Source organism: Sander lucioperca, chromosome 13 (genome assembly GCF_008315115.2).
Source record: "Sander lucioperca isolate FBNREF2018 chromosome 13, SLUC_FBN_1.2, whole genome shotgun sequence".
Taxonomy (NCBI): Eukaryota; Metazoa; Chordata; class Actinopteri; order Perciformes; family Percidae; genus Sander; species Sander lucioperca.
In genome coordinates, this window is record NC_050185.1 from 16,456,164 (window position 1) to 16,483,726 (window position 27,563).

Consider the following 27,563-nt stretch of genomic DNA (forward strand, 5'->3'; position numbering starts at 1 on the left):
GGATTTGATTCATGCTAGCGAATCAGTGTTGTTAAGGAAGGGTTTGCAGAGTAAATGGTAATGTTATTGCTAATAGAACTACTCAATAGCTGCCACTTCAACAGGCAGACAGGAAGTTGCTGCTTGTGGCTAATTCACCCACCTGCAGGGAAAAAAGATTGAGTGCCATGTTAATCAAAGGAAATAATGAGATAGCATTGTCAAACTTGAATAAAAGAAGTGGAGGTGGGATCTTTGTCTTTTTTTCTGCTTTTGTGTAGTGATAAACAATCGCTAAGTATGCATGACATTCCTGTGAGTGTTAAACTAAATGTCTGAGTGTGTTTAACTGGCAGAGGGAAAAGCAGAGGTGGAGGACTGTTTGGGCAAACTTAACGTTTAGGCTGTCAGAAAGGAAATCTCAATTAGCTCTATTGATGACAGTTTTAGAGCTGCTTGTTCTTTCAAGTTATTTATGCCTTCTAAAATACTGCAATAAGGCTTTCAAAAGCACAAACAACAAAGCACTTCACCTCCATCATCGTAGAGGTCATAAACGGCAGCAGGGCAGCATAATTGTAAAAACCTTGTGCAAAAAAGGTAGTGCTACTGTGTTACTTATACTGTACTCTGACACGCTGATGACAGAAAACAAAGGAGCATTTCCCTATCCTGATCAATAAAATATCATAAATGGCATCACAAGGAGTGGAGATGATACCCTCCATCTCCACAAATAAGTACTCAGTAATCAGCTCTCTGTTGGAATAAAGCTTCATGACATGTCGACATGGTGCTAAAACGCAGCAGAGGTTTTAGCAATTTCTGTCTTGGCAGACATAGCTACAACATGCTGAGGTGAGGAGACAGCTAATATAAAAACAGACTCATGTATCCTCCAAAAAGCCTGTAGGCCAAGTTCAGGCTTCACTTAGCGGGTGCAAATAAGAAATTGCATACATACACCACCGCAACACAAACAACTTTTCAATCCCAATTTCACTGAAACCTTTACTTTAATCCCAGCTCCCTGATAGTAAATGCAGCATAAACTGCCTGAGATCTTAGTGTGTCTGTATTTGTATGTTTGTGTGTGTCTACCAGTCCTTCTGTGTGACCTCCCACTGAAGGTGAGGAGCTGTACACAGACAATAAGGATCTGACTCAGAGAGCTTCAGACTCATTCCTCGAGCCTTTTGGATTAATAAAAGCCCTCTCACATGTGCTGACCATACAAAAAAGCAGCTTTGAAATCATCCTCAATAGAACTAAATTCACTTTATATCCTCTTTCAAAGACTTTCCTAACAAAAACTCACCACGAGGGTTTTTTGAACCAATTAGGGATCATATCTTCTGCACAAAACATTTCAAAGATCAGGACACTGAGACATCTGTAGGTAAAAAATCGATGCTACAGTTTTGATGCTGCCTTGTGATGTAGGATCTACTTTACAGCGTAATCACTGACAGCTATTTTATAATCATAAAGGGTTAAAATCAAAAGGCATGTAACCTTATATGGTCAGTACTGTAAGTGAACAAGTGTGCTGCATGTCATCATGTAAACCATCTTGTTTGGGTCTACATGGTCTGAGACAATATAGACTCAGCTCCTGACTTGGATAATGCAGTTTAGTCTATAGAGTCTCAACTATATGGTCAAGCAAGCTTAATCTTTTAGCCTCTTTTAGCTCATTGTTTTGGTTTTATTAGTATTTACTGTATTATTTAATCTTCCACGTGGGTACAATCATTCTTTCAAATGCACATCAAAACAAGTGCTACTGACCTTCACACACTACAGTATAGGCCTGAGTATCTGCTCGTCATGTCATAAAACTTGAGACCATCTAAAGTCAAGAGACGTTAATGTTAAAATCAAAGTGAAGTTGAAAGTTATTTTTGATTTTGTAAAGCAGAATATGTTATCAAATTCTTGATCTGATTCTGACTTGAGTCAAATCAAAGTGATTTGAGAGCACAGGCCTGCCATGCTTGTTCTATTTAAGTCTGCTTAAGAGCAAACGGAAGACAGTTTAGAGAAAAAGAACAACAGTAAGACAGCAAGAAATAGCTCTGAACATTGGCAATATCGGGTGCCACAATAACTGTTTCTTAGATTACAATTACAATTATTACAAAATAACTAAGTCATTTTTTTTGTTTCTTTTCATATATACTGTATATTGATACATACTGTTGTCAGCCTAGCAAGCACCATTTTAGACTTTTATAAGTTACACCAACAAACAAAATCACCATTAACTTCATGTTTGACACAATATGTTGTAACCTGCTGAATACTGTATGTTACATGTCACACAGCTAGACAAATAATTTCCTTCTTGGGATGATAAAGAAATCAGACTGAAATCGTCAGGAAATAAATACATTATAGAGTCTGTCCATGGCCACCACTAGGCACAGCAAATATGGATCTAGAGCACTCATTCTGCAACCTGACAGCGACCACAATTTCAAAATTGCCACATTAAATCTTCACATCAGATTCCCTGGAAATGCTTTTTCAAACTCTTTTCCAACACAGACTCACTATTGTTCGATACACATAACTCACATTTATTTGTAGCACACACACACATACTATCATTCACAGGTTTTGGGGATGTGTGAAGATAGTGTTAAAGTGTCTGCGAGTGTTAGTGAAATGTGGGGGATGGAGGGGGCCTATCCTGTATGAGGTCACCTCTTTTTGAGCTGGACTGTTGTGCTTTTGATAACAGAGACTGCTGGAGCATGTTCTGTAACAGCCAACACTGCTAAAATTACATTTAGATTAGAAACATCACCACCAGATAAATAAATGTAGATTTTCTTCTGACTTTACTGATGTGTGTGTTTGTATGTGTGTGAGACTTCACACCCAAAATCAAAGGAAATGTATCACAGTGAGGCGATGCCGTCTGCTGCTAAGTACATTATTCTGCTACTGGCGGTGTGGCCCTTCCCTCACTGTTACGTCTCCATCTGCCTTCTGTACTCCTTTGTATACGAGTCCCCAAGTCCTAGTGCAACTGGCAACCAACAAACCCGATGATCTCTCACCATGGAAAACTTTTGAGAAACATTGGACTAGGACGTAATAGCTAAATCTGCTATTTATTCAGTTGGCAACTGACATCACAAAGCATGTAGCATGTGAAGCGCTGCGACACTCTTTCTGCTAAAATAAACTACCAGTAATATTTTTGTAGTAATAGGAGCCCACGCACCATCCATCTGATCAGAGTACCTCTCTACATAAATTGTGATGGTTGACAAAATACATATATCTTACTCCCCATCAGGATGTTTCAATACCTTTTAGTTTATCCTGACAGATGTGAAGCAGTCACTGTACAAACGTTGGAGGCTGTGTGCAACTAATGGCAAAGACAATCACAAAGATTGTGATGAGTTCTGCACTTAGCTGTGTCTTTCTTTTACTGTGTGTGTGTGTGTGTGTGTGTGTGTGTGTGTGTGTGTGTGTGTGTGTGTGTGTGTGGTTTATGCCAACAAGACAAACCATTTGGATGCAAGAGTAAATATAAGTGCAAAAGGCAAAAAGGCATTATTAAAACACAAAATTCGCTCCACATCTCTCCTATTATCAATTGCTGCACTAGTTGTTAGTGGATACCTGATTTAGCATGTGCATCAAGTGAGCTGATAATCCATACAATGACAACATCAACACCTATGGCAGTTCTGACACAAATGTGTCAAAAAATCCTGTTGTTATAATATATATATAATATTGGCGACCATTCAGTTAATCATTCAGTGGAAGTATGTGTGTGTGTGTGTGTGTGTGTGTGTGTGTATGTGTGTGTGTGTGTGTGTATTCCACCAATTTAGGCTTTGCCCAAGGCAATCAGCATGATAGTGGAAATCACTTGAGGTGTGATGAGATATCAGTAGGCTGACCAGGAATTCATGGCCCTGGGCAAAGACAAGTATTTAAAATGCTGCTCAACTTGAGTGCAAGTTGAAGCCAATGCGTGTGAGCTTTCTTTGTTGTTAATTTGGGATCAGGTACATTTTTACTGTCTGGTCTGCCACCTTAAATGTGTGTGTAGGTATTTCCACTAGTCACTGCATTTGATCAATCACTTCACAGGATGTCAAACCGAATAGAAGGACAAATCTGGTGTAGGAGTATTACACACTGTATATGTGGTTGTTTGTCTGTGTGGGCCTCTGGGCACACAGGAAGTGAAGGGGACAGACCAAACCCCCCCCACCCCCACCCCCCACCAACCTTAAAGAGATAAAAGTTGAATAATGTTTCCTCCTTACATTAAATAGCCATCAGGCATGACTTTGCTGCAGAAACACCTTAAGCGACCTTACACATGAAACCATAAGAAACTGACATCTGCAGAGAATCCTCACTCCTTTGAAGTTCTTGTTACACTTAATAACCGTGAGGTTTTTCACTGATGTCTACAAAGACAGTCATATTCGACCCTGGGCATAGCTTAAAGGGAGAAGGCTCTAGGGCCAAAGAAATGGTGGATCCTTGAGGTGTATGTGTGCGTCAGCAGTTGTGCATGTGTGTGTACACATAAGCCTGTATCAGCGTGTAAACGCCTACATGTTTGTGTGCGTGTTGAGTGTCCGATGACTGATTACATCTAAAAGCATCACAGAGACAGAACTCCAGCAGGCCTATCACTCCAGCTTCAGCAAGACTCCCCATGCCACCACCAATATAATATTTAACAGAGGGATTAGTTTAATGTATCTCAGGATAGTTACTGGCACCCCTGAGAGCTAACTGTGTCTAAGCACGGAGATGATAAACTAGCTACTGAAATCTCTGGCTTCTCCTTCCCTCTGCTCTCATTTCCCTCAATTATCTCCTCAGACTCCGTAAAACAAAAGTTACATTTTTAAAATTTTAAAATGTTCATTTTTACATCAAATGTTTACTTTTAGATATATGGTTTTTACTTGAGGGTTTTAAAATACAAACAATAGCAGAGCTCACAACAGCTGTGTATTTTTATATTGCAATGTGAATAGAAAAATAAAGTAACACTTTGCATTGTTATGGTCATATACCATAATACTGTAGCAGAAAACAAAGACGGTAAGGAAGACTTACAAAGGCCGTAAAACAGAGAATGAAATTTTATGTGAGGTTTCCAACCATTTCATTTTGTATAGAGACAATTATACGCCATATCACAAGGAGGCAGGACAGGGTGAAAATTAGATGGAAATAAACTAACTTCTAAGATAAAAAAAATAGAGTAAAGTAACTGTGTGGAAAAAAAGGTTACAGAAAAACTAAAGATGAGAAGAGAAAAAATCAGATGCGGATAATTTGGAGCCATTTAGTCATATAGTCAAAAATGTAATGTACATTTCAGTGGCAAAATAAATGTTAAAAAAAATCCAGCTTTTTGTTTATTCTTGAGATTAGAGGGTGTTTGGTCATGCTTGTGTGTTTACACGTCGAGCGCGGCTGTCAAGCATAGAGAGATACAGAATCAAAGATGATTAACATGATGAAAAATCTCTTCAACGAGTCTCACACTCACATCTCAATGCTCTAATGAGATGCAGATCATAGCGAGCGACATTCACAACTGCAGAATGTGCTGTAATCCTAGAACAGAGAGATCCATCAGCAGCTACCCTGACAGACGAACACGGCAGGCGGGTACAGACAGCAGGAAAAGACAGCGAGGGTGTGACAGTAAAACCAAATCCTGATGCCTGAGACAGAGTCGACACTCAGCACAATAAACCACAGCATACTTTGAGATTAAACTCAGCGAGACAGGATGGCAAAATATAAAGACTGTACCTCGAGAGGAAAAAAAGACATTCATAAGCGGTGAGAAAAACAAAAATTACACTAAAAAATAAAATATATAATGAACATGTGGTGCTGAGTGGAGTAAAAGAATGGAAAATGAATAAAACACATCCAACAAGATCTAAGACTGACAGAGTGAGAAGGGAGAGATGAAGAGGATGAAGATAGGAGAGTTTGGCCCTTGGAGAAGTGATTGACAGTAAATTCCTGTACACAGACAGATGAAGTGAATCCTCTCATAAATCCAGGGGACTTGTTAGTGTGTGTGTGTGTGTGTGTGTGTGTGTGTGTGTGTGTGTGTGTGTGTGTGTGTGTGTGTGTGTGTGTGTGTGTGTGTGTGTGTGTGTGTGTGTGTGTGTGTGTGTGTGCTGCATGCTGATGTATTACCTTACAATTCTGCCCTGATCAGTAAACTTTGCTCGACAGGTTGACAACAACAAAAAACAAAGGTCAAGGGATTACCCTCCATTTGTGACCACGGTGACAGTCAGTTTAAGCCTGTAATTGTTTGCTTTTTTAGTTTTTTTTCACATCACCTTCTCAAAGCAGATGAGATTTATGACAAGAGGATTGGGAAAAGATGTAGTACAATAAGTTTCAACTTGGAATGAATTACAGACAGCTTTTTCAATTCTAAAACTGGATTGTCCCATTTACATTCAGTGTTCATTGGTGACTTCAAACTTCTGAGCCAAGACATAATCAGACTATGTCATTCTACTATTTTAAAAGTTATTATAGAAGCAGTTTGAAATTTACTCATGTATTTCCTTTTCATCCATTAGAAAAGAAACTCTGCATGCTTATGAATAATTTGCTAAGGCTTATCATTCACCAGATAGAGGCAACAGGAGGAGGTCATTTCATCTGAAGTGTTGGCCTTGCTTTTATGAAAAGAGGCCTTTTGAAGAGAGGAGAAATGTTGCACCACAGATCCACAACCACACATCCACAACCAAGCACATGCCCAAACAAACGCTAACATGGTGAAATCGCAAATATAGTATTTTGTGTATATTCAAGAGATATTTGCAAAGACCACCAAATGCTTGTAATGTGTATTGGGTGCAGTGCCATGTGAATAAAAGCTGCAGTGGATGTTCTAAGGAGATATATTGTAACTCTAGATAAAGCAGTGGTCTGTTGTGGTTGCTCATGTGCAAGGAGGTTTGAGGATGGGATGAAAGGATTCTATTGTAACAATCAACCTCATTTGCAGCGGGAGGAGAACCGTACAGAAGGAAATGAGATGAGCAGAGAGGTCGAGACGAAACATGCTGGTCTTATTCAGTTGGTACTTCCTTCTCAGAAAAAGATCCTACTGTGTGAGAATATATAAAACATATTTTGCATTGTAACTACATGAAAATGACAAATCATGCCTATATAATGTATTTTTTAAAGTAGCAGGGTAATTGCTGTCATATAAAAAAAATGCAAATTCACCCATATTACAAAACAAAACAAGTTTTTCCATTTTCCCTCAGTGGTATCTAGCCATGCAGAGGCCTTTGGTTTTTTGATATCTCAGATATCTCAAAACCTAGACAAATAAAACCAAAACTACAGTATCTGCACTACTAGAGTTGTGAATATGTGTGTTTTTGTCATTTCAATGAACTGACCAATTAAGTAGAACCAAACAAGTAGTTAATTAATTGAAAAGTCAATTGACTGAAATTAATGGCAACTATTGATTGAGAATTGATGAATGAAAGTAGTTTTTCAAGCAAAAATACAAAGTCTCCTGTTCCAGCTTCTCAAATCTGAAGATTTGCTCTTTTTTATGTGATAGTAAAATGAATATATGTGGGTTTGCAAAAAAATAAGACAAAATGATGAATCAATCGAGACAATAATTGGCAGACCAATCAATAGTGAAAATCATCATTAGTTGCAGAGTATTTTGTAATCATTTTGTTTTCATAATTTTCAAATTTGCCTCATTATAATTTGTGTTGTTTTTTCTGCTGCACCACTGTCATCTGAACATCCCATGGCCAAAGAGAAGCCTGGGAAACAAGCCATGTTGCCGCCCATTACAGTTAACTATAGTGATCCCCCGGTCTTAACCTATGACAGAAGATGCTTCTTGCCACTCTTTCCCTGTAGATGAGCCTGTAATAGGGCCCCGTAATTACCAGTGGCTGCCTCGGGGCTCTGCCCAGCTCAAACGCCCAGGGCTCTCATTACCCACAATGCTGCCTGGGCTCTTAAATATCAAAAACCTCTTTGTGCTGGAGGCCGTTCCGCCCTTAGCCTACGGCAACCCCTCTGTGCTCTGCTGTGCCTGCATGTGTGGGATCATTTGCGTGTGTGTACCAGCACACATCTGGATTAGTTTTAACACATTTTTATATACATAGGTGTGCCTGCTTAAATGAATGTAATGTTACATATAATGCTCACCTTCTGTAAAATAGAGGCGTGTAGACATTTTTGGGGGGATGACACTGAGAAGGATGCTTTGCTTTGTTATATCTGCTGCTCTGATTCACTGTAGTGCTGTCTTTTAACAGTATGTTAATAGTGTGTTTTTGTTTTCCTTTTCAAATCCCATATCCAGAATCAGTTTGCAGTAACACCAACTCTCTTTAGAGGGGAGATTAAATGAGGATTGCAGATGGGTGAAAAAAATGGGTGGTATATGTCTAATTTAGTCATTTTCACACAAAGAAAGTAGGTGCACATTTGCACACGTACAATAAGGTTGCGATGGAGTAAAAATGTATTAACAACTCAATTAGTTAAAAAATAGGAAAGGAAAAGAGAGCAGAAGCCAATTACAAATAAGCCCATTCCCTGTGATGTGCTTGAAAAAGTGGGAACTGGGATTTGTGGCTCTGCGGTCATGACACTTAAACCTAAACCACAATGTGAAGGTTTTATGAAAGCATTTATTTAGGATGCTTTATTCTTTTAATATAACATCTAGACTTTGTATAATGCCATTCCATGTGCTTTTTTTGTTTAATAACTTGTACTTACTTGCATTGCTTTGCAATCGTGTCAATAAATATATAATCATTATTTATATTGGTTATGGTCTAGGACAAAACACATACAGAAACAATGAGGAAATGTGCTTCTAATAAGACTAAGACAACCAACCTGTGTATGTTTTGGTATTTGCAACATGTCACACTTGTTGGTGCTGCTTCCACTCTTGTATGATTGTGCAGCATTTATTAATTTGGAGTGCATTTCCCTTAATGTTTGTTTTTTCTCTTGTATATGATTTGTTCTTAGGAGACCACAGGTATACATACCCCAATAATTGCTGATTTCAGAAAAATGCAGCCACCTCTTAAGCTCTCCTTCACTCGCAGACATTTCCTACTCAAGACTCCCAGTCGCTGATTGCTTAATTAGCTGCTGCCTTAGTAAATGGACTCTAACTCCATATAGAACGGAATGTAAAGAGGAAGTTGCATGGGCATAATTTAGGAAGTGAATGACGGCCATAATGCATATCAAATAAATACAACACAGAGGACTTTACAAATAGAAATTTCCTCAAACTGAAAGTGGTCTTTGCTCTATGTATGAGAACTGTTCTAACCCTCTGGAGTCAAACAGTTCAAATACTGACATTTAGCACAGTTCAGACTGACCAACTCAGCACTTCTTTCTTTTGATCTACATTAATGTACAGTAGATTGTATTTTAAATACATGTTTTTAAGATTGTTTCTTTGCTGACAAAAAACCCTGAGAAATCTTCCTTGCATCAGATAGATAGAATATACAGTAATACTACTTGACATATCCTGCAGTCATATTCACAAATTACACAGACCCAGTCACAGTCCCATTTAATCTTGAAACTGTGAAAGTGATGTGCGTTAATGTCAGCACCTCAAAAATGACTTTCCTATCTTTGATGAACCAGTAAGTTAATAAGATGTAGCATCATTTGTAGCATACCATTACAGACAAAGGGCCTCTGTCAGCCTACGCAGATTTGTCAGAGATTGATATTCTGACCCACAACTGCACTGCTGCTCTGAATGGCAGATCACTTTATAGGCAAATCCTGAATCAGTGCACATAGTGAATCAGTCGCCCTTATGCATCTGAAGCTGACAGAAAAAAAGGCTTCCATTTAGCCCAGTTATTGTTAATGAAAACAACAGAATGATTAAAAATATTCTTTACTGAGCTGTTCCTTCCAGAAACAATTTACAAAATGAATCTCGCTATAAGCTACAATATGATGCAAGTGTGATTCTCTAAACCTTGACAACTGCTGTAGAGTTACAGATTCACCAAGAGATGGGTCCAAAGGTAACGGAGACCATACCATACCCACAACGTGACAGGTTTGATCTTCACCTGAGGCAATTTGTATCTATCAACATTTTGTTGAAATGTCATTTGGCAACCCATTTAGGACCTTTCTCAACAGTCTCTGTGCAGAAAAATTGAAATAAAGAATAAAGAAAGAAATAAGTAAAAACGTACCATAATCCTTCACGGAGAAATGGAAGAGATCACTTGTAGCATTTTCTTCATTCCGTAACACATAGCAGATGTTCAGGTCATCGATATCAGCTGTAACAGAAGAGTAACTTTAGTTTTTTGGAGTATCGGGTGATAAAACAGGTATAAAAATCAGGGCTGCAGGAAGCACAAGAAAAATAATTTTGTGCAAATGTGGTAAATCCCTTTCAACAACAAAACCAACAAACAAAAACAAAACAAAAACTCAAAATGATAAACAAACAACAACAAATGTTTTGATGTAATTACCGACATGCAAAGTAAGGTCAATATACTCTTTCAAAATGAAGTCATGTTGATGTGAGATGATGCATTATCAAAAGTTTAACCTTGCCCCCAACTTAAATGAAGGTGATGGCTAAATTATGAATTGTTTATCGAAGAGATTTGTCCTTGTCATGATTAAAAATATATATTTATGAAACTATTTGCATTTTAAGACAATAAAAACCTTCATGTGAAGTTTCACGCTGGTTACACAGAAATAGCCTCAAACACACTTTGAAGTTGTATTAATGCTTTATGGCTCGTTCAAACACTCTCTCTGTCGAATAATTGTTCAAAGATGGAAGCTGTCCTGCTTCAGCACCATATCAGCAACAGTAACAGCAGGTCTCTAGTATCACACTGATTTTATTCCTTATCAGCACTCAGCATGAACAATTTTGTACCAGAGAAAGCATTCTGAAAGTCATGCATCCGTAATCCAGGCCGATAAGGCCGTAACCTGAAATCCGCGACAGCTCGAGCTAAACCAACAGAAAACGCTTAAATCCTGAACCTGCCACCTTTCTGTGTCAACAGCCCCGAAAACCAGGTGACAGTGGATCTTTTAATGACAGACGAGGGTAAGAATGTTAAAAGCAGGATTGCAGCGGGTTCATACACTTCCACAGCTGTTGAATTACAGGGTGTCTGCCTGCCTTTTCCCCCCACCATTCTACAGAAACCTCTATTACAGTGCAAAAAAATCATCAAGACTGTGAAAGGGCTTGGCCTCTGTGAACCACCTCCTTCAATAATAGATTTCAGAGGAAGGAGGTTCATAAAAGTATGAACCCCTGACTCCTGGCTGGGACGAATCTTAAATCTCTCAGGTGGATCCTGTCATTGCTGCCTCTCCTTCCCTTCTAACATTGAGGCATGGATTAAAAAGAACAAAACCATCTTACATTTGTACATTAGAAGAACATTTCTTTAAGAGCATTGTTTCAAATTAATGTTTATCTTTTCACATTAGCGAGTATCGATCTGATCGCACAGGAGAAGCAGCAGGAAAAGGTTCTTTTCTGTGTTAAGAAGTGTCGTGACGCAGCCTTGAACCCGAGGACCTTGCAAATGTAAAGTCAACACTGTGAACCAGGGGCACATTGTTCATCAAATATTTAAAGAGAAAGCCTCATGGGATGTGCCCTGGAAATAGGACGAGTAAATAAAGAGCGAGGGATTGTCTCTTTCACCTGACTGATTCCTCTGACGAGCCCGTTTGCTCTCTCTCACTCACTCTCTCACGCCCCTTGCCTCATTCTTTATTTCTCTCATGCCACCTACACCTCCCCCTCACCCCCTTTCCTCCTGGCTCTTTTGCACTCTCTTCCACTTTACTTGCTCTCTCTGCCCCTCTTCTGCTCCTTTGCCTCTCTTTCTCGCCACACTCTTGTCTCATCTGTGCCCTTTATTCCTCAAAGACTGCAGCCGCTCAGTGGTTGCCATAATTGTCCGTCTCCTGCAGACTGAAGAGGTTTTTTTTACACTGTTCTCAGCCCCCCTGTGCTTGTGGCAAGCTGTGGCACAAGCAGTCAATTTTCTTACTTGTTTGTTAATTGCCTCAGCATGACATGAAATACTGCACTGTTTGCATCGCTTTAAACCTCAATCAGGGGCATTGTTGTCTTGATTCTGTCTGCATTATCAATAAACAGACACATGCAGAAATGTTTAATAATTCATAGTGCAGGTGGCATATCTCACTCTGAATGTTGGTGCTTTATAGAAATGTATTTTGTTGAGAGGTTTCAGGTTTCTAAATTAATTGTTAAGATGCACAAATTGCTATAAATTATTACAAATTTGAACTGACCGGGTCAAACCATGATGTGCCGCAAACTCAAATGTCATCCTGTCACTGAAAGATCTGCTGTGACCTTTTCACATGATCCTCTACATCTGTCCTGCTTCATTTAACAAACCACTGTTGAGAACATCAGATGTGAACATTTTCCCGGAGATGCAGAAATAATAAATTATTCATCCCGAACCGTCTACAAGACATTTGTGTGAGACATCAGCCTCTAACTTTGGTCTGCTAATTATGATTTGATGAGGAAGGCACATCTAATTATTACTCCATAAATTAAAATCTTTAGTAGGCAGTGTGAAACATTAATCAAAACTTATAGATTTGCAGGGATTTTTAACTTTAACATGTTTTTCTCTGAAGTTTAGTTTCACATGATGAGTATCATATCACACTTTAGGGGATTATAATTATTTGATTACAAAAAATGATGATTAAAACCGGTTCCATTTGCCAAATAAGCATGGTTATGATACATACCATTTTTTTTGTAACACTTTAAAATAACTACACACTATGAAGTATTGGTTAAGTATGAGTAAATACTTAATTTATCATTTATAAAGTATTGTTCCTACATTATTACACATTAGTATGATATTCATAAACAGTTATACATGTTTTATTCTTGATTAATAAGCTCATCTATAATGTGTTTAATGATTGTATTTTCATACTTTATGAATGAGGGATTCACCATTTCTAAATTAAGTATTACATCAATTACAAACAAGTTATTTAGGAGTTGTCAATAGTTCACAAGATCATTAAGAAAGTGTAAGTAAATAATTACCAAACTATTTATTGTACATTTATGCATGTATTTACACATATAATGATTTAGACATGCACTAATGGTCGGTTAGTGTGTTAATGTATGTTTTATAAACACATATTAATACTGCAAATTTAATATTATGTATATATGTAGCTCAGACGGGGAGGAGATGTGTTCATGTTGTGAGTTGTATGTTGTTGTTTTTTAATTAATTAAAAATAAATTTAGTTAATCATAAAACAATAATGTAGGAACAATGCTTTATAAATGATGAATTAAGTACTTAACTAATGCTTCATAGTGTGTAGTCATTATAAAGTGTTACCCAATTGGGAAAGATGTTTGAATGGGGAAAGGCATTTTTCATGTCAGATTGACATTACTGTAATCTTGCTAAGTAATAAAAAGTTGTAATATTTCTTGTTATTTTAATAAGTGGAATAACCTTTAAGGTTATTTTGTTTACAGGAACTGGCAGTTACATTTTAAAATCCCATGACTCAACCACTGAACAGTACTTAACAAAATAGTTGTCATTTGATTATGCCACCCACATGCAATATTCATGCAAAGGTCATACATTATAATAGTGAAGGGTGTTTGTTTACCTTGACTAAATGTGTTGATGGACTTGTTTCCTTCTCCCAGGTTAACGATGTAGCCGTGTTTGGGCTGCGTGGTGACGTGGAACACCAGGGAGGCTGGGGTGCTGTCTCTGTCCTCTGCTCTCAGCACTTTGGAGCTGATAGGGAACCCCAGGTGACCTGTGGCCAAGATCTTCAAAGCAGGGGCACCTTTATTCACCACGATCTGGGGGATGCCGTTGTCGATCGCCACAATGGTGATCTTCATGGTTTGAGGGTGCCGAGTCTCAAACACAGTGTCGGGGAACACATAAAAGTCAGTGTGCGTGCCATCGGTGACTGTAAAGGAGAAGGAGTCCTCTAATGATTCAGTTCCGTCATGTTTGTAGCTGATGAGGTTTTCATTGAGGTCTTGTTTGGTGAAGCTGGTGATGGGCGCAGACTGGTTGTAGAGGAGTTTACCATGAACAGGCAGCTGGGTGACAGTGAATTTTAGCAGCTTTTCAGCCGTATCCTGGTCCTCAGCGGTGAGCTCAAATGGTGTAATCAGCTTAATCTGCCCTTCTGTGACAACTAAACTGTTTACAGTAACAACAGGTTTCTTATTATCAACATCCACAATAGAGACTCTGAACGTTCTGAATATAGGATTATAGCCGTCAGTGACTTCAAACTCAAAACTGTCCATTTTCACCTCATCGTCGGAGGTGTGGATGTAGTAAATCTTACTGCCCGCCAGCTGGAGCTGAGTAAAAGACACAATAGGCATCCCGGGAGTATCTGTACACTCCAGGTGGCCTCTGATGGGGGCCCTTGTGATGGTGAAGACTAAATTCTCATCAGGGCTGTTGAGGTCAGTGGTGCTGAGAAGATCTGTGGTCAAAGTCACTCTGCCACCTTCTCTAAGAGACACGCCTTTACTGACCACATCAGGGAACACCATGTCAATACTGCCCACAGTGATGTAGAAGTAACGATCAATTAGTTGGTTCATTCCATCTGTGACATCAAATTTAATCAAGTCTCGGATGCCCTCCTGTCCGCTGTGTGTGTAAAGTATAAGCCCTGCGTCGATTTCAGCTTGTGTGAAATTCATGCCGAGTGTGATGTTCTCCAGAGAACCAGATGGGATTTTCCTCTGCAGGAGACCCTGACCAGGACCGAACCGGATGATATATGTGAGCGTACTGTCATCTGAATCTAAATCTGTTGCTTTGAGTACTTGGTTGTTAATCTCTTTGGTCTCCCCAATTTCCACCTCCAGGCCGTCGTTGATGAGCATTCTGGGGGTTTCGTCATCCACAGCAATGATCACAACCATGGCTGTTTTCTGCACGGAGTACTTTCCATCAGTCAGAGTGACATCAAAGCTGTCCTCTGTTGTCTCTGAGTCATCATGCTCATAAATAATACTTGATGCCTCCCGAATCTGCTCTAAAGTGAAATTAGTCACCAAAATTGAGCCTGTTGATAGCTGGTTTAAAATGGCACCATGTTTGGGAGGTTTGGAAATGATGAACATCAGCTCCTCAGGTGGAATATCGACATCGGCCCCGTTCAGAATCGGAGTGTCGATGATGATGTTCATCCCCTCCATCACGACTATTTCTCTCAAATAAATTTCTGGCATTTCATCATTTGCTGGGATGATGACAATTGGGAATAAATGGTTCTCTGAGAAATTGATCCCATCAGAGCACCTAAATGTGAACCTGTCTTCCACTGGCTCTACCCCTTTGTGAATGCTCTGCACATAGTAGACATTCCCCTCCCTGATGTCTCTGATGGTAAAAGCACTGATAGCTGTTCCTGACCTGGACTTTTCTGAGCCTGGGGCGGGTGATATATTTTCCACATAGCCGGCAGTGGGCTGAACAATGACGGTGCAAAGGATATCATCCGTTGGAGTGTCATTATCATCAGCGTTCAAGTGCTGAGGGCCAATGGCGTATTTCTCCCCTTCAATGACACTGAATTGAATCCCAACTCCGACTTCAGGGGCCTGGCTGTCAACAGGAAGGATAGTGACTCGAATGTGGACTCCGTTGACCTTATTGCCACCCACTGTCCAATCATCGGACATGTCTGTGAGAGTCAAATTGAAGCCATCCTGCTGAGAGGAGAGACCTATCTCACCACCGGTGTGTGCATACACAACTACGCCATTAATAATATCAGCCTGTGTAAACCGAGTGGCAGGCACTCCTTTAACCAATATTTCACCCATAACTGGAGGATCTTCCACAATAAAAGTCAGCTGGAGGTCATCTGTGTCATCATCATGGCCTTGAATGACATTAGTTGTGATTTCTGTGGCTCCGTTTTCCAGCACATCCATATGAGAGCCGATTGTTCCCAGAGGCAGGCTGACTGTTGGAGTTTCATCATCGACAGGCTTTACATTAACTTTGACCGTCACGGTTACAACATGAAACCCATCACTGACATCCAGCTGAAATTCATCACTCATCGTCTCCTCCCCACCATGTATATATGATATCTTCCCCTCTGAGATATCCTCAAGTCTGAAAACCCCTTTTTTCTCTAGATCAGTGAATGCAAACTGGACCTGGCCATGTTTAGGGGGCTGGCTTAGAGTAAAGGTAATCTGTTTGCTATCCGTATCGAGGTCGGTGGTGTCTAGCTCCGCAATACTGATGATGTGCATACCACGTTCAAACACATTAAAGCCTGTGTTTGTAATCTCAGGGGGTTTGTTGTTGACAGGCTGGAGGTAGATAGTGAAAGCTCCTTCTACGTTATTCCCAGCCGTGTCTTCAACAGTGTAACGAAACTGCACGACGTGGGCTGTTATTCCAAGCTCAACATCCGGGGGGCCGTAGGAGATCTTATGGTGGTTAATTTGAGCTTGTGTGAACTCAGTGACCTCAGTGTCGGGGCTGTCTGTCAGAACCAAAGAACCAAACACAACTGGGTTATTTTCATCTGTATCTATCGGGGGCTGTATAACTATGTATTTGAGGTCTCGATCCTCAGAGTCCAAATCAGTGTAGCGCAGAACTTCTTTGCTAAAATGAGTGAGCTTGTACTCCTGAACAGTCATCTGCAATGTGGTGCCAGGGAAAAGCTCAGGGGGAACGTCATCTATGGGTAAAACACGAATTATAAATACACTCTCTCCTGACTCATTAGGGGGGTCATTGTCATCCTGTACTGTAAACACAAACTGATCCATGACGGTATCTGTGTTGTGAGGGCCTGTATGCTTGTAACACAACTTCCCGTCAGTGATATCTTTCTGAAGCCACGCAGTCACTTCCTTCTCATACACTTCATCCTCAGCGTTGAACTTCCAAGAGGAGGGGTCCTCTGGAGCATCTGACTGTCTTAATAGCACTGTGCCAATAGTGGAAAAGGGAGGGACAATGGTGAATTTAATAGTTGAGTCCTCAGAGTCAATATCAGCAGCGCTGAGCATGAGAGGAGAAATAGGCATCATCTGGTTTTTGAACAGCACCAGGCCGGTGTTGGCATTTATAATCGGTGGCTCGTCATCGGTGGGAACGATTGTGATGGGAAAAAGGAATTCTACTTCGTGTTTTCCATCCGACATCTTGAAGACAATGTTGTCGCTGTATGTGTCGCTCCCATCGTGCTGGTACACAACAAACCCTGTTGTAAGGTCAGCAGGTGTGAAGAGTTTCCTGTGAGAGCCCAGCACCATGAGGTCCCCGTGGCGCAGCCCATCCACCACTGTGATGGTGACAGTGTCCAGGTTGTCTTCATCGCTGATCTCCAAGTTGTGGGCACTGAAGAGAGGCCTAGACTGCCCCTCGTACAGCAGCTGACCCGTGTTACGCGTTACGACAGGGGCCAAAGAGTTCATCGGCTTCACAACTATCATAAAAGCGAAGGGGTCTGAGACGGCCCCGTCTGTGTCTACCACTTCAAACTCAAGCTGGAAAATCCTCTCAGTGTCTGAATCAAGGGAGGGGGGCTTGTAAGCTATTTTCAGATCACGCAAGTCTCTCTGGTAGAAAGACGTGATGGGGAGGTTTCTGTCATCGGTGCTGACTATGTAGCCCTCCTCATAAGATAATGGAGAGGTGATGTTGAAAATAAGCTCATCTGGTTCTGACTCTGCATCTTCAGCAGCGAGCATATCAGGGGTGAGGGCGGTCATGACAAACTGGCTGATCTCCATCATCATCATGGACACAAAGCTGGGTTTGGGGGGAGTGTTTTCTTCTCCCTCTTTGATGCGAATCATAAGATGGAAATACTCCTGTTTCACTAGGTTGCCTTCCGTATCATGCAGCTCCACAACCATGGGGACATAGTCCCTGTTGGGAGACTTGCGGCCAAACGTGTGCTCATAGCGGATGTCAGCTTGTGTGAATTCATCACAGTCCATCATTTTAGAAAGTTTCCCCCCATCGTTGAGTTTTCCATATCTCGGCAGTGCGCTGCTGCTAGACAGGGATGTAACCTCACATTTATGAGAGTCTCTGTCATAAGTGAACTCTAAAATCTTCTTATCAATGGGGTTACTGATCGCTTTGAGATTATTAACAGTGAGAGGCATGTTTTTGGTGAGTAACTCTAGCTGCGTAAAAACTACTTCAACCTCCATCATAAACGGGATAATAACGGTTTCGGTTTGCGCATCATACCTGAGCTGCAGCCTCACTCTGTCTTTAGCCGGACTTCTCGACCCGTAGTGGAAGTATGTCACATCATTGGGACCGAAATCACACGGAAACTTTTTGGGAGAGAGATGCCCCGGTCTCTGCGAGAGCGGATCATTATCCAGGACTGTGATGCTGCACCGATCCCCCGGCTGCGTCTGAATCACCAAATCATTGATGGGGTCGATGAAGACAGATCTCCCGAAAGGCACGCGTATTCCGTTGTTGGCCACCAAGATTGCATCTTCTGACAGTTCAGATCTCAGTGCGTAAAATAATCCAGAGCTGTCGGGCAGCGCGAAAACAATACCTGTGACTGAAAAACACAGGATAAGTCTATTGAACAACATCGTTGCGACGGATGTGATCCAAACCAACCGAAAACAGTCGCTTGGCCAAAATGATGTTGAAAAACAATCCGGTCTTTTTTACTCGAAAAGGTCAAAATTCCCAAAGTGTTGGGAGTCCGCTGGATGCCTATACGGTGATTCCCGTGCATCTACCCGTCCGGACCCTCCACATACTCAGCGAGAATAGCGCGCAGGAGTTTTAACTTCAGACAGTTGAGAGCCTGCGTAAAAGTGCTGCCGCCCATCTCTGCACATATTGGAGGATTTTGAGGGCTTGTTACCTCAGCCCTGTCGCCAATAGGCAGAACAGCTGACATTCACAGGGTGGGCGGGGACTTAAAAGATGAGCTGAATTACACAGATTCCATATTCTTACATAGAGCGCAATTACTGAGTTTTATATGTATTTATATATATGTATTATTCATGAATACTCATAACACAGATCATATAATCATGTCATCTGTGAACATTCAGATACACACATGTCAAAATTATAACCCAGGGGGCTGCAAATAATGTCAATGTTTGCCATGCTATGTCAGAAAGAGAAAGTTCAATAGCTTTGTTATGTTGCTGCTTTGATGATAGAGGCACATTTAACTTACTAAAGGGTTAAAACATTAATTAATAATGTTAATAGGGCAAAACTGATCATTGTTAAAAAAAAAAAAAATTGTATATTGCACATTAATACAAATAATGTGCACTAGAAAATAAAGCTCAGGGGCATCCGGTTGGGGTATCTAAGACACAATAACTGCTAAGTCCCTCGTTCAAGTGTGCTCATAGATCATTGTTGCAATTCATCTCTGTCTGTCTCTCTCTCTCTCCAAATTCTTCCTGTCTCTACTGTCACACTTTCAAATAACCCCCCATTTATATGTGTCCAGTGACTACAAATTATTTTGCATATTGTGGTATTCCATAAACTCTTGACAATCTTGAATGCAACAAAAATCTAATTTTGTTGCAGAAAACTGTAAAATTTGTTTTTCAGGGCTGAGGTGTGATGCTGATGAGATGAACTTCAGTCTTTATATCCTAAAATACAGGGATACTGCCATTAGTCTGCTCGTCGTTGGCTAATTAGTCCTCTCTAATGTTCTTCCTCATTCACACTAACCCCACACTTGCTGCAGAACGCTTGAGTGTAAATAAGTTGATTGAAGTAAAAGACTGGGTCGTTTAGTTCTTATTTAAGCATGCATTTATTCATTCATCCATGTATTTATTTTGCTGTATAATTTGTGGTGAAAAAATAGTTGAATGTGGACCTCTGAAACGTGTTGACCTTCCCTTAAGCAAGAAAAAGACACTGTATACATATTATTACAGTAGGCTGGAGAATGAATGACCCTGTCAGTCTAGATAAGTAAACTATGATGCAAAAAAAAAAAAAAAAAAAAATACTGCCAAAAGTAGCAGCGTCGGGATGTGAACATTTGGCTGATGGGACAAAAAATGCTGTAAACTGTTTCTTAAGACTGGAGAAAATCTATCGTGCTAGACCTTGGTGGTCTCAGGGGGAAATTTGTACAGCAAGTTGGAACATATGTCAAGGCAAAGTCATGAGAGAGTATGCCCACTTCTCTCGCCTTGTTCTGTAAACTAGATTTGTGATCTGATAAATTCTCTGACATTACGCTTTTCTTAGTTAGCAGTTAGCATTCATGGAGATAGATCTGCAGTGGCTTCGGCAACTGTTGTGGTCAAATAAAAAGCATGGCTGCCATTAATCAAATATAAGTCAGTTAGAAGTGTGTGCAAACATTTGAACAATTACTTTGAAACATGGTATACCTTTCAGGAACATCATCAAAGAGGGGCTGAGCATCAGCACTGTGAATTGAAACAATTCATACTACCACCATTATGAAATACAAATTCATACAGTACAAAAATTCAATTGAAGGACATTTCTATCGCCATGGAACTGTTTATAAACATGAATACCCTATTTGAAAAGTTCCAAGCTGTTGTTACAGTACAAACCTGACAGCCTTGAGTCTTTAAAATCCCCAAGCCAGAACCTTAGAATTACTATTGTGACTGCATTTTGTTCTGACTCACCACCACCCACATTTAAAATGCAAGGTGATTAGAGGGTGTCTAGCACCTTGTTATTTCAAAGTATGTGGCACCCCTGGCTTTTCCAGCTGTCATACTTTTTATATGTGCCAGAACATTCTTCTTGTGACTTAACATGAGATAAACCATTCAGATGAAGTACATGCATGTTAGATTTGAACTGTGAGAAGTAAGTGCATTTAGACAGACTAAATATATACTATACTGGATACTGAAGTCTGATGAGAGACAGAGGGAGTGATGAGGAACAAAGGAGGGATGTAAAGATCATTATTAAGTCAACAAAATTAGAGACTAGTAATCATTTTCACCTGGAACTTTAAGCTGCAACATTTGTTTCCCACACAATTATTTTCCATAGAAAAACATAAAAAGGGGTCCATAGCATGATGAGCACCTGTTTATTCCAATTATTTTGATGTGTATTTCTATTCCCATCTGACTAATTAGCCCTAAAACTCTGGCGCACCCCTGCCCCCCATCTCTATCACCCACCAAGCACACTGAAACTTCTGGAAAGTCCAGCCTCAGATTTATGACATATTCATACGATACTGGATGTGGGGTTCCTTCTGCACAGCAGCTGCTCCGCTGTGATAAGGCCACACATGGAGATTTTGGGGTTTGAGTTTACGTGGGAATGAGAAAGAACTGTCAGTAATGAGGCAGTGTGGGGGTTATGTACCCATCAGATTGTTGCATTTGCATAACATCTTGGCGTGCATGCCTCAAATGACAAAAACATTCCATTCTTATCATAAAAGCTAATTTATTTCAATAGACATTTTGTGATGAGCTGGACACACATTCATAATTAAAAGCCAAATGAATATTCACCATTGTTATTCAGCAGCAAGAACACACCAAGTATCTGTGACATTCTTATTGTGAAATAGCATTATTGTTGTTTGGCCTGTGAATGTATGAAACAGGTTTTGTAATGCTTTTGTCTAGTTACCAAGCCACCAAAACGTCCCAAAATAACTGCTACTAAAACAATGTGAGCCCCCTAAAAAGTGACTGTACTCCACTGAGAAAATTTGGTTTGTTTGTACTGTAGACACCACCCACACACAACTCTGCCCCAACAGAATCAAGAAGTAGGAGCTTTAATCTGCGATGTTGTGACAAAGCTGAGTGTGACAGCGGAAGTGCAGAATGTTCTTTCTGGGGACATTTTCTGCTTCTGATGTGTCTTTTACTTCACAATATGCTTTTGCAGACTGATGTCCAGTAGGGTCCATGCACAAAATCAGGAGAAGCTCCAGGTTTTGCATCTTCATTGCAATGGGTTGGTTTTATTGCAATTTGTTGGTTTTATTGCAATGGGTTGGTTTTATTGCTTTAGGAGAAGCTCACTCCTGGTCACACTTTTTTAAATAAAAGACCCATAACTCAAATGAATAATGTACATTATGTGAATTTATTCATAACGTGAATAAAGGCACAAAAAGGAATTCCCCATACATACACATGCAATTTTTTGGGTTTCTTGTGCTTGTCTATTTCCATTTTTACGCTACTTTATAATTCTATTTTACTACCTTTCAGATGGAAATAACACATTTTTACTCTTGCTCATAGCATCACCATTTATTACAGTTTTTCTGATTTGCTAAAACTCTAAGACCCATTCTCTGAACCAAATGCTCAGTGGCCTAAACCCATTTGTCGAGTCAATCACTCTTCTTGCCAAACTCTAAACACATTCTCACTCGCTAAAACACATTTCACACTGTGACGCACTTGTGTTGTAAAATAGTTAACACAGACAGCAGTTGTCATTTACACACAACTCAAAATTGTACACACATGTTTCTAGTCAAACCAATTGTAGAGAATATAAGCCAGTTCAGAGTGCACAGGTTGCACTGGAGCATTGAATGTTGATGTCTGATTTTGCGGTTTCACAATATTTTTTAGTGTACTGTCATGTGCTTTTCATTTAGTTTTCTTTGTTCTTTGGCCTTTTGCAGCTGGACTACTGCATTGTTCTACAAGTGCCTAATTCTGTAAACAGACATTTACAGTAATATTGTATTACTTGCACTACTTGTAGTGTACAAGATAGTCACTGTACAAGTTGTGATATACCTTTTGTTTTCATTGCAAAATATGTTTACTGTATAAAATAAACATTTTTTTTCTGTAACCACATGCCCTGGACACTGTGTTCTTGAATTTTTGAGGTGATTCCTGTATTGTTTATTGACTGGCTGTGTGTGTGATCTGAAAGCATTGTTTGATTTTGCTAGCAGAGTCAGGTGTTTTGTAAATATAGTTTGAAAATTTGGTTTTGTGTTCACATTTTGAGAATATGGGTGAGGGTTTCAAGAAATGTGTCTTAGCAAGCGAGAAAAACTGTAAAGAAAACTAACGTTTCGGTCCCACTGGTACTCTTGATCACCATATTTTAACAGCTTTAGCCTTTTTGCATATTACATTTGATCAGTCTAAAATATAATGTATTGATGTATTATTAAAACTACTCACCAGTATAAAGTAGTTATAATTAGCGTCTACTTGACCAGCTATTGAAATGCAGTTTACATATTACAGTTTTTCTCAAATGCTAAAACACATTTCACAAACGTTTCCTCCATGTTCCCCAATGTCTAAACACAACACCCTTTTCTAAAGCTACATAAACACAACCACACCTTCTCACTTCAAAACTCAAACTTTCACACCAAAAGAGCAGCTCGAAGCTTTCAAAAATGTAAACACTATACACATCATTACACACTACAGCAAAACAATTGAAAACACAATGCTTAATTTGTGAGAAGGTTCTTTGTTTCATAACTGCCAATGCATATTTTTAGAAACTTTACAGTAATGGATCTTCTTAGATCTCTGCAGAGGATTAGGCATTTAGATTTGTGAGTTTCATATGAAGAGAGTATAAATCTATAGTAAATTCTGCATGTACACTACTGTAACACAACTCAATGCAAAAACAGAATCTATTGCACACAACAGTACTCTTGAAAACATGATCAGGGTGTGAAGTTTTTTTATTTACTTTATTCACACCACACACACACACCACAATTACTGTGTGGCATCATGTCGCTGAGCTGCATCAGGCCACATCACCTCATCCACATCGCAGGCTATATTGTCTCTTGCCAGGCACCGCGGGAAAAGCGCCCTGGAATGGCGAATCCATCCTTGGAAGGTCTCCACTGGGATGTCAACACAGGCCAGCTCCATTGCCCTTAGGAGGTTCTCTCTAGTGTAACTCCTTTATAGGGTTCAGGAAAGGGGAGTAGGGTGGCAGACAGACGTTTAAAAAGTGGTTACTGTTGGTGGTGAACCACTCTCTGATTTGGTTTGTTCTGTGGAAGCGTACATTGTCCCAAATGATCACATAAATGTGATGTGCGGGCCCAGGATGGTGTTGTTGGCGGTCCACGAGGATGTCTTTTAGCTCCTCTAGGAAGGTGAGGAGACGTTGGGTGTTGTAAGACCCAAGGACAGCATGCCGGTGGACAAGCCCCTCCAAACCCATGGCCGCACAAAAAGTAATATTACCCCCCCGTTGGCCAGGAACCTCAGTGATGGCTCTTTGGCCAATGATGTTACGGCCTCTTTGCCCTTGTTTCTGCAGGTTGAAGTCAGCCTCATCCAGGAAGAGGTACTCATGAGGTCTGGCCATCGCGTCCAACTGTAATATCCTCTGTGAAAATGTGAAAGTGCACAGGTGTTCAGAACAACAGTCAATCAGGTAGCACAGTATTGTCCAGAAGTAATGTAGGCCACTGAGCAACACAGTATGTCCACTAACTGTACTGTGAACATGGATGTATACTTACTTGCACATACTCGTAACGTAGGTCTTTGTGTCGCGCAGAGTTGCGCTCAAAGGGAACCCTATAGACCTGTTTCATCCGCATCTTTTGGCGCCGGAGAACTCGGTCTATTGTGGCCAAGCTGACATCATCAATGCTCTCAAAGTTGACATTATCGGCAATGACTTTGTCTCTGATCTCCCGGAGTCTGATGAGGTTGTTCTCATGAACCATATCCACAATGAGGGTTTCTTGTGCCGCTGTAAATATGGCAACCCTCCCACCTTTATGTGGCATTCTTTCAACTCTAAAGAAAGAAACATGTGTTGTCAATTGACATGTTTTACAATACAGTACTTTCACAGGCTTGTAAAATTGTATTGTGACAATAATGTCTGTCTGACTGTAATGCATCATGAATAATAATCCAATCGAGCAATATGACTCTCTGAAATGGGTCATTCTGTATAATGAGTATAAAGTAGATTTTACGTTACAGTTTTTCTCAAATGCTAAAACACAAAAGCCAATCCTCTAAACCAAATGACCAGTTGTCTAAACACATTTACTAAATCTAGCCATCATTTTCCAATATCATAAACACATTTCACATGAAGACACAATTCACAAAACACAATCCTCCGTTCTCATAAATCTTAACACATTTTTCTTTGCTAAAACACAAGTTGCAAAAGAACTCTGCTCATATTCTCAAATGAAAGCTCATGTGATGCAAAATGCTTGCCACAGTCAGCAATATTTGAACACAATGAACACACCTGGCGTCATTCATTACACACAACGACTCAAAATTGAAGACACTTGTTGCTAATGCTGTGACCACATGTATAAAAGCAAGTTCAGAGTGCACAGTTTGCTGAAGATTCCAAACAAACACAATGGATGAAGGCAGAGTCAGGGGAAGAGGAATTCGAGTCAGAGGAGGGAGAAGAGCTGGCCATGGAAGAAGAGGAGCAGGCCAACGAGGAAGAGGAGTTCAAATCAGAGGAGGAAGAGGAGCAGGCCAACGAGGAAGAGGAGTTGAAATCAGAGGAGGAAGAGGAGCAGGCCAACAAGGGAGAGGAGAAGGTCCAGGAGGGAGAGCAAGACAACCTCGCACCATCATTACGGACGAGATGCGAGCAACAGTCATTGACCATGTCATTGTCCATGGCATGACAATGGCTGAAGCAGGACTAAGAGTCCGTCCAAACCTGAGTAGGTTCACCGTGGCCACCATTATCAGGGCATTCAGACAACACAACAGGTATTGTACTCTATTGCTTTCTTTGTCACAATACAATTTTACAAGCCTGTGAAAGTAGTCTATTGGTTTCAAATCAGTTGTTACTGTATTGTAAAACATGTCAATTGACAACACATGTTTCTTTCTTTAGAGTTGAAAGAATGCCACATAGAGGTGGGAGGGTTGCCATATTTACAGCGGCACAAGAAACCCTCATTGTGGATATGGTTCATGAGAACAACCTCATCAGACTCCGGGATATCAGAGACAAAGTCATTGCCGATAATGTCAACTTTGAGAGCATTGATGATGTCAGCTTGGCCACAATAGACCGAGTTCTCCGGCGCCAAAAGATGCGGATGAAACAGGTCTATAGGGTTCCCTTTGAGCGCAACTCTGCGCAACTCTGCACAAAGACCTACATTACGAGTATGTGCAAGTAAGTATACATCCATGTTCACAGTACAGTTAGTGGACATACTGTGTTGCTCAGTGGCCTACATTACTTCTGGACAATACTGTGCTACCTGATTGACTGTTGTTCTGAACACCTGTGCACTTTCACATTTTCACAGAGGATATTACAGTTGGACACGATGGCCAGACCTCATGAGTACCTCTTCCTGGATGAGGCTGGCTTCAACCTGCAGAAACGAAGTCAAAGAGGCCGTAACATCATTGGCCAAAGAGCCATCACTGAGGTTCCTGGCCAACGGGGGGGTAATATTATTTTTTGTGCGGCCATGGGTTTGGAGGGGCTTGTCCACCAGCATGCTGTCCTTGGGTCTTACAACACCCAATGTCTCCTCACATTCCTAGAGGAGCTAAAAGACATCCTCGTGGACCGCCAACAACACCATCCTGGGCCTGCACATCACATTTATGTGATCATTTGGGACAATGTACGCTTCCACAGAACAAACCAAATCAGAGAGTGGTTCACCACCAACAGTAACCACTTTTTAAACGTCTGTCTGCCACCCTACTCCCCTTTCCTGAACCCTATAGAGGAGTTCTTCTCATTGTGGAGATGGAAGGTTTATGACAGACAACCATACACTAGAGAGAACCTCCTAAGGGCAATGGAGCTGGCCTGTGTTGACATCCCAGTGGAGGCCTTCCAAGGATGGATTCGCCATTCCAGGGCGCTTTTCCCGCGGTGCCTGGCAAGAGACAATATAGCCTGCGATGTGGATGAGGTGATGTGGCCTGATGCAGCTCAGCGACATGATGCCGCACAGTGATTGTGGTGTGTGTGTGTGGTGTGAATAAAGTAAATAAAAAAACTTCACACCCTGATCATGTTTTCAAGAGTACTGTTGTGTGCAATAGATTCTGTTTTTGCATTGAGTTGTGTTATAGTAGTGTACATGCAGAATTTACTATAGATTTATACTCTTCATACGAAACTCACAAATCTAAATGCCTAATCCTCTGCAGAGATCTAAGAAGATCCATTACTGTAACGTTTCTAAAAATATGCATTGGCAGTTATGAAACAAAGAACCTTCTCACAAATTGAGCATTGTGTTTTCAATTGTTTTGCTGTAGTGTGTAATGATGTGTATAGTGTTTACATTTTTGAAAGCTTCGAGCTGCTCTTTTGGTGTGAAAGTTTGAGTTTTGAAGTGAGAAGGTGTGGTTGTGTTTATGTAGCTTTAGAAAAGGGTGTTGTGTTTAG

General features: G+C 40.4%; 1 protein-coding gene across 1 annotated transcript in view; it reads right to left on the reverse strand.

The window, feature by feature from the left end:
• frem2a (FRAS1 related extracellular matrix 2a) overlaps positions 1-19,002 on the reverse strand; it is a 65,966-nt gene extending 46,964 nt beyond the window's left edge. Inside the window, exons 1-2 of the mRNA XM_031280891.2 lie at positions 13,777-19,002; positions 10,275-10,364 (exon numbers count right to left, since the gene is read on the reverse strand). Coding sequence (XP_031136751.1) covers positions 10,275-10,364; positions 13,777-18,751 — 5,065 coding nt within the window. The 5' untranslated portion in view covers positions 18,752-19,002. The remainder of the gene's footprint in view (positions 1-10,274; positions 10,365-13,776) is intronic.
• Positions 19,003-27,563: the final 8,561 nt, after the last annotated feature.